At 46.3% G+C, this 13,555-nt stretch overlaps 1 protein-coding gene across 12 annotated transcripts in view; it reads right to left on the reverse strand.

Moving 5' to 3' along the window:
- NFIA (nuclear factor I A) overlaps positions 1–13,555 on the reverse strand; it is a 231,809-nt gene that overhangs the window by 679 nt on the left and 217,575 nt on the right. For all 12 annotated transcript variants that reach the window (XM_048946073.1, XM_048946072.1, XM_048946063.1 and 9 more), the window contains one exon: positions 1–129. This exon is cut by the window's left edge and continues 679 nt beyond it. In XM_048946073.1, coding sequence (XP_048802030.1) covers positions 112–129 — 18 coding nt within the window. In that variant the 3' untranslated portion in view covers positions 1–111. The remainder of the gene's footprint in view (positions 130–13,555) is intronic.

Below are 13,555 nucleotides of genomic sequence, written 5' to 3' on the forward strand. Positions count from 1 at the left end.
CTCCCCTTCCGCCGATGTGAAGTCGCTGCGCTGCGATGCTGCTGCTTCCGTGTTACAGAGGTGGGAAGGGGTCAGGTGGTCTGTCCGGTGCGTGGTGGGAAGCGGAGACTTTTATCCCAGGTACCAGGACTGCAAGAGAGAAGAGGAGAGCGTCAGCCCCGCCGCGCGCCCGGCTGCTGCGGGAAGGGCTCCGCGCACGGCCGCGATCCTCGGCTGCCAAGGGGGGGCTAATTGAGGCTGTGACGAATCGACCTAATTACAAAGCTTAATTAAAAATACTGTACGAACCAATATATTTTTTTACCAGTGACAATCGCTGGACGGAGCTACAGACGAACGCGGGGGTCATGTCATGTTACAAGTTATCAATCTTTTTAATAGATTATGGCTTGGAGATCCCTCCAGCTCACTTTTGTCTAATCCCCTGAAAAGGCGATACACATTCGCGTCTCGGTGCCATTTATCACCCTGCAGTCGGGGTTTTCTTGGGTATTTAGGCATGTGCCAGCATAAGCATCTGTTGCTTTATACTGCCCTGCTTCAACTGTCTCACTGGAACAGATGCACAGAAACTCAACAACAGGGCTGTTTTCTTGGGAGAAATGTGGATCGCTAGAGAAAAGGGAGGATAAAACAAATCCGGGGGAAAGTGGATCAGCGAAAACGTCCCATATCTCTGGGCTTACTTGTGCTTGAAAACAAAACGTGAACTTCAACAAGTAGCTGTTCTTTGGGGAAAGAATCTTTGTTTGGGGAAGAAATTCCCTGGTATTTCAGCTCCACAGAGCACACAGCGCTGTCCATACCCCACCGGCACAGATGCCCTGAGCACAGGAGCGGTTCTGCTCCCAGCAGGAGGACCGCTGGGGCCGGAGGTTGGGGCAGAAGCCATAGGGTGGGCAGCCTGGCTCGGCCCTTGGGGCAGGCCAAGCCCCGATGAATGCAGGCACTGTTAGGCCCGGGACGTGCAGGGAGATGCCACTTGGCACTGACATATTGCTGCAGGAGTACACCAACAGGCAGCGGCTATTTAGGCTGAAGTAAAATAATGCAGCCAGAGAGATCCAGGTATTAGAGAGCTGCTGCTGATACCCCGCGTTTTTCTCTGGCTGCCGTAATATATGAGGTGCGTCTGTGCGCACGTACAAACTGACGACAAGTTTTACCAACTTTTTTCTCTGTTCCTTTTCAGTGTCTGATTTGATTGATAGTATAATCAACCCAGAGAGGATTTATTAACATTTACAGAAGACTCTGAGGCAAGTTTCATGTGATACTTTGAGATTATGTGGTCTTGCCATGGAGGTAGAACCAGTAAAATAAATAGCACGGTCGCAGAAGTTGTCCCGCGTCCAATACACCTCATTAACGAACTCTTCCTTCGCTCGCCCTTCTGAACACAAACACGCCGTTCTCATATCGCCTCCATCTATTGCCTACAGATTTTCTATTTAGACTTAAGCAGGCTGTAATTAAGCGAAATAGTTCTCATATGTAAAGTTCATAAACAGAGCGAAGTTCCTGCAGGAGTTACGAGGCGGTGCCAAGTCCCGCTCTGCGCTCCGGGCTGCCCGGTGCCGAGGGCCGCCAGCAATCCCCCATTCGAGGGAGTGCCTCTCGTGATCGGCACTTGAGCGTGACCATCTCTGGCCAGGCCAGGAGCCGCGAGAAGGGCCCAGCAGGGAGTAAAGGGGTTAAAATTCAGAGCCGATCATTCAAATCTATATCGCAGATGTCCAATTGGCTCCCGTTGCCGCTGGCCGGGCCACATGGCTCAGCAGCCGGGTGACGGCAGCGGGAGCCGCGCTGGCCTCGCAGGTCCCCCTGACTCCAGCACGGGTTTCAGAAAGAGAGAGCAGGCAGCAAGGCAGGAGTGTGTGCTGTGTGCAGGCCTGGTGCTGGGCCGCGCGCCCATCGCCTCTCCGCTGGGCCGAGCACCGCCGACAGGGGCTGCGTGCCTCCGTCCGTCCGTCCGTCCGTCCCGCGCGGCCGCGCTCCCCCACAGCCCGGCGCTCCTTCACGCATCTTGCTATTCAGCCTGCGCCTCGCAGACAAGGTTACCCCAGAGCGGCTCTGTAATCCTTCACTGAAATAGGCTTTATTGATTGCTCTGGTCTATTGTTCCCTTTTCAAGTCCCCCAAGTTCAAGTTCATCCTGGTGTTACATCATGTCTCGTTGCTAGCAGCAACCAGACAGCCCCAGACGTGACTATCATTAGCAAGAGCCGCGCTGCGCCCTCCCACCGCCCGCCAGCCGCTCTGACGTAGCAGCCCCGCTGCACACACATTGAAGTATTTATTCTGCCTAATTTATGACCTACACAGCGAGAGAGACCCCCACTCCAAAAACCAACACTGTTGTATATTTAATTAATCTGTCTTTCTCTGGCACTTGGGAAAGTTAGACAAAGGCCTAATTATTGTGTTTCGCTCCCCACACTTTTCTTTTTGGGGTGACTATTTGCATGGGAAAAGAAACGGCGCGGCCCCGCGCGAGTCCCCTCCCTCCAAAACACCTTTTTTTTCCTCCCCTGCCCTATTGACATTTCATGAAATACTTTAGCTGCTTAAGGGAATTAGAAAAAAAAAAATCTGATGTGAATGTAACTCCTTCTGAGTCGGTATTCAGTAACACAAATCAACTCATGACATGTTTAAATTTAAATGCTAACCACACACTCGGAGAGTTACTTTAAAGGTTAGTTTTTAATCAATAGAAGTTGCTGACTCCAGAGTTTTTCGCTGCGCAGTGCAGCTCTGGGGCCTTTGTCTCGCGTTAGGCTTTCAAACTTTTTTTTTTCTCGAGATGATTTTAGCAATGATTTGCAGACACAGAGTGCTATTGTGCTCTTGACTAGCAACATGTCAATAAAGGAGTAGAGTTACCATGCACCGGGGTGTCAATATGACTCCTGCAGACACCACTCGGCCTTAATGCCGATGCAAAACTTAATTAACCCTTACGGGATCAAACCCAACTGCACGGATATTTTTTAAACTTCTGTGCAGGGGCTCCGCACTGACTTTACTGAAAAGCTGCTTTTAAAGGAGCCAAACTCCAGGTCCCTCGCAAACAGCTGCACCGCGCTGGCTGTTCCCGCAGCCCGGCTTTGATGAAATGTTTTATGGGCTGAGGCAGCAGAACAGCAAGACAGAGAGTGCATTTACTCATCAGATCCCACCGGCACTGCTCTCAGGATACCGTTTTAATTTAGAGCGTCTCACAGCTGAAACGCACACGCAGAATGATCCTCCTTTTCGACTAATCATTTTAATATTAAGATCTCATATCCCCCTCAAGCCTCCTATACATGTCTAAGTCTTCCCGGATTAGGTCTGAAGAGCTCCATTGTCCCTTTGAAGCACCTGTGAAACTTTCCCGTGAGGGGAGAGGGACCTCGCTGCCTCCATAGGACGCCCAGAAAGTGCACGAAGCACGGGGCTCTGAGAAGCGTGCATGGCGAGGGGCCCTGGGGGAGGAACACAGCCCAGCTCTGTACACTGGGATCACCGCCTTCTTTTTTGCCTTCTTGCGGGTGCGAGCGGGGCTCTCCCGCCCAACCCCTTCACGTTCTGTAATCTATCCGTCTGCACCCAGCCAGAGAACAGCGTATTGCCTTTCTTAATTTAAAATCTCCATTTAAATCATGTGCGCTATCGCAACACAGTCAGGATGATACGATCTCCTGGCATTTTCATAAAAGAGACGGTGTTTTATTTCCTCTCTATTTACTTTGCGGTACTGTTCTACCTGTGAGTTCAGAGCTCAGTGAATGCGCTGGAGCTGAGGTTGCCTCTCGGTGCGGGTGCGCACCGTCCTGCGGAGCATCCTGCGTCCTTCCCAGCACTCAAGGTGAAACATCAGAAAGAATTCTGCAGTCCGGCACGAGATCGTCGCTTCCCTTTCTCCAGTCAAATGAAGAAGTAATCTCATCAGGTTGAAAAGTGCTGACTAAGGATTTAATAAAGTGCCTGCAGATGTGTGTCATCTCTAAGGTATTCAACTCATGTAATGCAAAACAGTTCCACACCGAATGTGCTTATAAAATTCCATTTAACCATTGCAGAGCTCTATTTTACTGTTCTCGGAGGAGTATTATCACACTTTTTTTTTTTTTCCCCCCTAATTTACAGCACCATGAAAGTTGAAAGTCTACGCTGCCACTATCTGAGAATCCTCACAGTAGTAAGGTTTTATGAACCATAAACAATATCTACTTGACTGAATCCTAAACAGGAAGTCTGAAATGGCAATTACGTGTCTTTGATAGCGGAGTCTATTTGTTTCTTATGCTGTTCTGAAGATAGCACAGACACACAAAAATCCTTCAGCAACTTCTGACAATAGGGTCCTTTGTATTGGCAGAACAGCAAGGAAACACTCCGTGATTCAGGATATTTAAAAAGAGGAAAGCTGAAAGTGCCTCATTGACTTTGGTACGGTTTCTGCCTGCGTCAGGAGCGCCGAAACAGGCCCATTGTTTATAAGAATCTTCTTCAGCAGCCTTCCTGCACGATGCACTTTATCCCCGGCTCCTGAGCCTCACTGTGATCGCAGCTCACACATTTTCAAACGGAAAGACGATCAAACAAAAACTTGTTAAATTTACCTCTACCTGCACATCCCCTGCGCTAACAATGAGGCCTTTCAGTTCGCGCAGAAAAGTGAAGCTTGTAAAGTGGCCCTATCTGCTTTTCAAATTAAAAAGTTAAACAAAAGTCCTCAAGGGCAAAGTTTAACGCTGCGGAAGGAGGTTGTTAATGTGGAATCCAGAACTGGGTGTGACAGTTGGCTTATTTCTCTGGGCGATGTGGGTTATTTAAGGACATTCACACATTTGAAACTCTGACAAACTCCACACACTGGAGATTTTTCTTCACCTCCTCCTCTTCAGGCTGGCCATTCTCTTGATGGTCCAGGCCTGTTCTGTTGGCCGGTGGTGGCTGGGCTCGGGACTTCAAACACACTCTCCGCTGCGCCGCGGCCGTTGCTGCCCTTGGCACGGCTGCAGCAAGTTATCACTGTGTCATCCGGGAGGGGAAAACCACCTTTGATAAGAGCCCGAATGTAAAAACCGTGCAGCTTTAGAGCTCGCCGGCAAAGGAGCTGTTTGAGCAGTAGAGCCAAACCTGAGCCGCAGCCGTCGGGCACCTGTGCAGTTTCATCGCAGTGCATCAGTTCGTTTGTTTTGTTTGGGGCTGACATTTCCGTCGCTGCAAGAACTTCAAGGCACTCTGAAACATTAACCCCAGGATGGCGCATCGGGGTAACGAGTCCTTCTGGTTTCAAAGATAAGGCGAGAATGTAAACAGTGAGGTAGCGAAATGGTCCATTAGACATCACCTTGTGAAAGGTGCCGGCGGGGCTCTTCCCCATGGCAGGTCACTTGAAAGAAAGAGGCCAGAGCAGGAGCTTTGATATGCTTTCAGGAGGGCTGCCAGGGTGAGCGGAGTTTGTGTCAATTCAGCTTCTGGAGCGAGGGCTCCTGCCGACACAGCGTCCGCGTCCCCTTCCCTGCGCCTGCACTCTTCCCCCTTGTCTGTTGGTTTCTCCAGAGTTTCTTCAGGCATGAAACTCGATCCTACTGTGTAAACCAAAAGGTGGGTATCGAAGACAAGGTCACCTTTGTGCCTATGCAAGTTATTTTCTTAGAGCTGGGATTAATTATTTAGTAATTATATTTTCCAAAATGGAATACCAAAAGGGACGTAAGTAGTGTGTTGGTCATCCCCAAAGGGACATAAAACAGCAAGTGAATCTTCTGGTTGTCCAAAACCTAAACCCAGGGGAGTTGCATGCCCCACGACGAGCATATTTATACCGTCTTGAGGAAGATAAAGCCTGTCCCGTGAGGGACGCTGGTCTCCAGGCGATGTGCACAGTAGCTCTGCATCCAATAGCTTTTGCGAGAATGCCAATTGTGGCAAACTGCATTAAATTATGTGCAATAATTCTGTAATATGGACTTCTGCCTGCTGACTATTAAAAATGTATAGTAGTCCAAACCACTTCTCTCCTGGGACCAACAAGCTCACTTCAGGCAAGATTGCTGCTTGGGTTCAAACCTCAAGTTGGGAATAGCTCTTGTTTTCAACTAAGTCACCCCAAACCCTCCCAAACCTATGAAAACACACTCATACAGTAACTCCTGCTGTTGTTCCAGACATCTGAATGTTCCAGTAAAGTGTCCCAGCTGGCCCCAGATGTTTCCCAAGTATAAAGCAATGCTCTCAGTGCTGGACCCCCTGCTGCCCGAACCTGAAGCTCAGTGGATTAAAGATTGACTGCGCTATGACATATTCACATTTAGTCAGAACATAATACAGCAAAGACTTATCAATGGCAAATGTCTGAAATGTAATCCAGCAAGCAGAGTAGGCTGGCACTTTGAATATGATGTATAAATAATGTATGGGAACTTAAAATCTAAATTAGATCTACAGGAAGAAAAACTTCTCCTTTTCTCTGACTTAAAGAAAGTTCTCTCACAATGAGGTCATTTTTATGTCACTCTTTCAGTTTGCAATTTTGCTTTTGGACAGAAGATCTTCATTTCAGTTTGGGAACGCTTTGTGAGTTAAAGTTTTGCCCCCAGCTTTCTGCACGGTTAAGGGAATGAGCTCGTTTGTTTATTAGTAAATTGACTTGAAATCTGCAAAACAACTTCTGAACTTCCCGGTGCACACCGAAAGCTTGCAGCAGTTATGCTAAACTGTAAATCTCGCTTTAAAAAAAAAAAAAAGAAGATAGCCAAAAGACAAAAAAAAAAAAAAGAAAAAAAAAAAGGGAGAAAGAGAGAGAAACAATCCCATTTCGGTTTTTGTTAGAGGACGGCATACTACATAGATCAGAGACTTTTCAAAAAATAAAAACCCCCACTGTACACAAAGCACAGGAAAATGTGAGGAAAAAAGGAAAAACCTAAAAGCAGCTTAGAATGTGTTAACTCTGCCATTCTGTCAGCTTAAAGAGTATTTTATGCTTGATCAACAGCTCTCTTTTATTATGCTTTTCTTTCATTCATTCAAGACATCAAAGACCAGAACCACCAGTGTACCTGATCTACCAGAAGAACTTGTAAGGGTGTTCTAAAGAAACGGGGGTATTGGGAGCCAGACACCCCTGCGGACAAGGCAGTTCAAAGAGAATATTTCAACAATGATTACATTTTGTAAATCTTTGTACGAAAGACAGCTTATTTCCTGCTTTTTCATGAAAAATAGATTCTATCCATTAAAGTGAGCCCACAGTATGAAAGTTACTTGAGATCTGAGGTACAGCAAGCGGATTAAGTGGATGGTGAGATGAAATCTTTGAGAGAGACGATGGCTTTCTCTGATATTTGTCGCTGCCATAAGGTTCTCTGACCGGGATAGAAACTTTTTTTTTTTTCATTTGTAGACTCGCCAGTAGCAGTGAAGATGTTTGCAAAAGCAAAATAAACCAAAAATGAAACAGAAAGGAAAAACGTAACAAATAAAAGAGCTAAGAAAACAAATGGCTGCAAAACCCTTTTGACACGTTTAAAAGAAAAAATATATATATTCACACTACTCCCCAAATTGCAGCCCAGCCATTTAAATCCCACAGACGACTCCAAAGTGCCGCACGCAGAACCAAGCCAGCTGTTTACTCTGCAAAGCCCGCGGTGGTTTCTGCATTGATAAACTGTATAACCTCACACACACAGAAGGGATTTTAGCTCTGCCAGACCTCATTGCTCTGTCCTGGTCTCTTTATGTGCTGTCACAGGATAAAAATGATCCTAACACAAACGCTGAAATAATAACTTGCTCCAGAAAGGACATCTTTGTAGATATTTCCTGAGTAACTGCCAAAATGATCTTTTTTTTTTTTTTTTTTTTTTGCCCATTCATCCTTTCGAAGTTTTGCTACAGACACGGCCAAAATTATTTGGGAGTCATCCGAAATGACCCAAATGTGTCCCAGCAAGCTGCTGGGAAGGTGCACCCTCACCTATTGCTGCTCCACCGGCGCAGGGGAAGAGCAAGCATCAGGGCTTGTTTTGCCAAAGGAGCAAAAAAGAGGCTTTAAAAACTGCCTTGTGGTTTACGTTTGCTCTTAAGATTTGAAAGTAAATACTGTGTGAAGGGGTGTTTAACTTTTGCACTCTTTCCGCTCGCTATTTAGACCGTCCTGTATTTAATTCTGCTGGAAGCACACTTCGATTTACGAAGAAACGCAACAGCTCTGCAGTTCAACCTCACTTATTTCCTTCCCTCCGTGCAATAAGGCGTGCAAGTAGATCCCCCCCTTCTGCCAGCAAAGCTGAGCCAGGCCTCGGCCAGCTTGCTGCCATCTCCCCCGGCCCCACACTGTGCCATGAGGAGGGGGCTCCGGCTGCTGGGAGCCCCCAGCCCTACGGGCTCCAGAGGCCCCGCAGGCCCCGCACCGCTGCCCGCTGCCCAGCCCCGCGCCGGCAGTGCGTTTACAAGTTCAAGTTCAGGTTTAAGCGAAATAAAACGCTCCTCGGGAGTCTATAGCCAGCCCTCATTTACATGTGATCCCTCTGAACTTCGCCTGCGCCAGCGCGCCCTGTTTCCAGGGCCCGCCGAAGGAATGTTTTACAGTTAGAGCCCGCAGTGCTTTCTCAGGCATTTTAGACCCAGAGGCCCAAGTTTCAAGCTGCAGCATTAAAAGTTTCCACAGAGCTACTGCAGAGAGAGGGAGGAAGGAGGGGGGCAGGGAAATGAGGAGAACAATATCGTCTTAATTGTCTCTATATAGCCCCACAGTTAAAGTATTACTTTTTAAAGGGACATAATTTATTCTGGAGGCACGGTGTTATAACAACCAGTACATACTTTCACCGCGGCGTAACCCGCTCCATTCTTCATTGTGCTCTCCGGTTTTGTTGCTTTTGCAGAACTCCTTGTTACCGAGTCCCCCGTACTGTACTTACAGTTTTATTCAATTTAAGCCAGTTCCTGCAGTCCTCAGGCAAGCAAAGCTCTCCCGGAGCCTCAGGAGTTTTGCCTGCATCAGGACTGCAAAAATAATCTCCCCGCAACCGCCATTTCCCCCGAAACTTCGTTACTTTTATTGCTTTAGACAATCAGGGAAAGTCATCCAAAAAAAATCAACCCCCAGTCTGGGCCTCCCAAGCTCCATTTGCAGCGAGACAGCCTGGGCTCGTGCGCGCACACACACACACAGACACACACACACACACCCTGCACACCCAAACTTGGGGGGGTTCCCCCCCAGGACGCTTCTGTCAGCTCCCCCCAGCAGCAGCCCTGCAGCACAGGGATGGGCTGTGCTGCAGCAAAGTCTCAGCTCTTTGCTTCCAACAGTTAGGGGCACAAAAAGCAGTTCTGAGATGTTTTTCTGGCTTGCCCTGAGAGTCCTTCTAGAGCACATGCAACGAGAGGAAAGCGTGCGTGGGGGAAATAATATCCTGAACTGGAGGGGGAGAGTGGTCTGCACCAGTCTCCGAAATCCTCCCAAAAGCCTTTGGTGCCTGGTGTCTGCCCGGCACCGACTGCTTGTGGGTGAAGCAGACAAATGAGCAGTCACAGTGCGCTGCCGGGAAGCCAAGGCAGCACGAGCAACGCATGCAGGCAGAGCAAGAAGCAGGATGTGTGGGCTAGGGGCAGCGGGGCTGGGAGGGAAGGGCTGTGCAGGTGGACAGGCAGACATGGGAGTGGGGGGCAAAGGGTCTGAGGTGACCTTTTAGAAATGGGTAGAGAAAGGATGAATGTGAGCCCTCAGAAAGGGAAGAGGAGTCAGGATTTGGGCAGGTCTGAGGAGCGCTGGTCCAGATTAACATGACCAGAAAAGGGACACAGAGGCAACTCGAGTTTTTGCCACATTGACCTCAAAATTAGACACTGAGCTGGAGGAATAATGAATCAATTCAGCAGCGAACCCCCCCTTCCCAAACCTCTCCTTAAAAAGGAAAACCGAGAAAGCATTGAACTGAACAAAACGAGCCTCCTGAATGCAAGAACTTTTGATGTCTGCATTTCTCCTGATGCTTTGTGCCTCGCTAAACTGAACAAACTGCTCTAAGAAAAGTTCAAGGCCATGCACAATCCCTGGGCTCAGCGTTTTGCACGCTGGGCATGCAGGGCTGGCGGTGATGCTGCGGCTTCTCACATTACGTGGTGGTGACCCGGTGGCTGGGGACATGGTGGCCCTGTCCAGTGGGGTGGGGTGTCACAGGATATCTGGGTGACCAGGGCGAGGAGGGCAAAATCCTCCTCTGCTGTATTATCTGCCTTAAACACAGCGGGACGCCTGAGACGTGGTTGGGTGTTGGCCTGCAGCAGAGTGATTTTCACACATATGGGAGATGCCAATGATGGTGGAGTGCAGAATCACTAATTGAGATGAAATTAAACAATTTAGTTATTTCTGCTTCATCATATTTGTGCAGTATGGCAGGCAGAATGAATTGCTACTAATGATCAAATTTAGTAATACTAATTAAACTATCTCAATTTAATTAATACTAACAGAGAAAACAGACAAAATTGCTAATGTAAACCTTGAACTCAAAACCAAAAGGTGTCTCTTCGCTTTTATGAGTCGCTGAATGTGGGGCTTTTCTCTGAAAACAGACTGTACAGAAGTGGCTCTTTGTACTCAGTCAGTAAGCTGCTCCATTGTACTGAGAATTACAGCTCTCCACCCCGTATTTTTTTTGCATGTTACTACTTTTACTCCTCATATTTCTGAAGAGCCTCCAGCCGCCGCAGGAGGACCTGAGCTCTGTTTTGACTCACGCAACATCAACAGAAGTGATAAAGCAGCTGCAATTACTGGGCCAGGCTCTGCCCTCGTACTGCTGTTCCCAGCACAAAGAATTTATCAGGAGCCTGTGGAGCTCCCTGTGACTGGGAACAAGAGGGGTGGAACAGAACCTGTCCTGAAGCTTCAGACAGAGCTTTGTGAGACAAGAAAACTGGGGAAACCCCAAAACTAAACCCACCTCTACATCAAGGAAAACTGCTTTGGGTTCGCTGAGAGATAATACCTGTAGCCACAAAAGAGAAGTGCAGAGATGCACGATCGCTGTGGTGCAAGCCCTCCCTATGCAGTTAATGTGAATGTTATCGTTGAGCTCATTTATTTGCAAAAGACTGGGTTTATCCTATTGTGCATATCTATAAGCAAAATTTAAACACAATTAAGCAAAAAGATTATTGTATTTCTAAAACAAACTCCTGCCAATAGCAAATCTTCCATCTCCAGCTCTAATCAGCATCAGTCAGGTCCAATACCATAGATTACAGATGTGATCCCTAACCTAAAAACTACAAAAGAAGTACTTTAAAAAAGAAAAAAAAAAAAGGAAAAAGAAAAAGAAAAAGAAAAAAGAAAAAAAGAAAAAAAGAAAAAGGAAAAAAGAAGAATGAGAAAGAAGAAAAAAAGGAAAAAGGAAAAAGGAAAAAAGAAAGGAATGGGAAAAGGAGAAGGAGGAGAGGGAGAAGGAGGAGAGGGAGAAGGAGAGGGAGAGGGAGAGGGAGAAGGAGAAGGAGAAGGAGAAGGAGAAGGAGAAGGAGAAGGAGAAGGAGAAGGAGAAGGAGAAGGAGAAGGAGAAGGAGAAGGAGAAGGAGAAGGAGAAGGAGAAGGAGAAGGAGAAGGAGAAGGAGAAGGAGAAGGAGAAGGAGGAGAAGGAAAGAAAGCCAAACTAGAAATATTATGAGTTCCTGAAAAATCTCATTTCTCATTGTTTAGGACATGCAAGGATGAAAAAACCACAAATGCCACATGCAAATTAGGGTACCCTATTTTTTTTAAAGATGCCTTCTTTGTTACTACACTTCATAAGATGTAGCTATGGCAAAAAGCACAGAAGGGGTTCTGAAGTTGTATAAAGCCGCTCCAAGCAATGTAGAGATTCTAGTGTTCAGCCTCAGAGGTGGCTGCTTCTTACCCGTAGTGATTTTTTCTTATTTATATCTCAGAAATAAAATTACATTTGATCGGTTTCTGAAATATATTTATCTGCATCTTTTCTTGTGTAACAACTATTATTTGTATAGATGATGCAAGAGTAGGTTCATGTAAGTGAACTTGCCTGAAAACATTATGATTATGGTGTCAGTACTGTTTTGAAAAATGGATATTAATAACTAAAGTAACTAAAGGCTACATAGTTAAGCTGACAAGATATGTTCAGCCTTTTTATTACTTAATATTAGATTTTTTTTAGAAAGATTCTTTCTTATTGGATTATTTTTCTCCTGCTCCACCTCTGTTTGGGTAAAGGCAAATGCTAGAGCCGAAACAATACCACTACCTGTTCTGAACTGATCACACTGCAGCCAGGTAAAATTTGGAAGCCAAATCTTGGCACGCAGCTAGTAATCCTCACTAAGAACAGACTTTGTTAAACTTAAATCACAAGCGATTTTAAACAAGCTTACAGTTATTCCTTTTGAAGCCCAAATCCTTCTCTGCATACTATCACATTGGAGTAGGATGACCCAAAGAGGTGGTGCTCACTGGTTTGCAAAGATTAAATCTGCTGCAAACTGCCTTTTGCTTCTCATCTTTCGGTCTCTTCTTAAGGAATTTACCATTAAATTCAGAGCAAGACAGTCTGTTTTGTAAGATGTTCACTTCTGAAGCTTATATATTTCTTGACCTTCCTGCTAAGGCCATTAAGTGAAGGTGACTCTTAGAACAGAGAAGCTGTAATGCCTATGCATTGAGAAGCATGTAGGGACTGTGGCCTTTAGTTTTTGACCTTCACTGTACATTGTGGCCCTGATCCTTTGATTGCAGAATTGTTAAAAAGTATATATGGCGGTTGGCAAAAATCTTAATGCTCCAGTAAATGCAAAAGCCATAAATTCAGCTGCTGACCTTTTCCATCCAGGTCACATGTGACACCTACTGGAGTTTGTCAGGCTGGGTGGAATTTATAGGGCTCGTATAGGTATCATCTGCGAAAGCTGAACTTTCATGAAATGTCTTTCAAAGGTGCTTCCAAAACCCTTGTAAAAAGTCAGTATGTCTTTTTTAAGGGTATACATTCTAGATGCATTTTAAAAGGTCTCATCATGCCACCTCTGCAAATCTTCAACGCTCAGGAAACTTCAGCCCTTAAATGAATGCTCTTTACCAAACAAAGAAATCAGGCCAGGCGTGTAATTATCGTGATTACCAACTTCCAACAACCCCTCTCTGAGCCTGCAGAAGACACTAAAGGTCTGCGAGCTCCTTTCATTCTCACGAGCTCCTCTCTGCCCCTCCCTGAAATCAATTGTATTGATGGAGTATTGTCAGTCAGGGAAATATGATTTGATGGTATCCTAAAGCAGTTGCAAAAGAAGGGGAGGAATGCAAAATCTACTCAGGTCCACACCGTGAGCGTGAGATCAATGTTCTCAATAATACGTTTGCCTCCGCGTAGCACCCTAACTGTCGCAATTAATAATGTAGAAGGAGCTGATTAACTTAAGTAAAGTGCTCTCCACTGTGTAAACACATAAAGATCTATAGGGCAAAAGAGGAGTGAAAGAACAAAACGTCATTTTTATATTTTATGTGGACACATTCTTGCTTTCCATTCTGCTC

Source organism: Lagopus muta, chromosome 5 (assembly GCF_023343835.1).
Source record: "Lagopus muta isolate bLagMut1 chromosome 5, bLagMut1 primary, whole genome shotgun sequence".
Taxonomy (NCBI): domain Eukaryota; kingdom Metazoa; phylum Chordata; class Aves; order Galliformes; family Phasianidae; genus Lagopus; species Lagopus muta.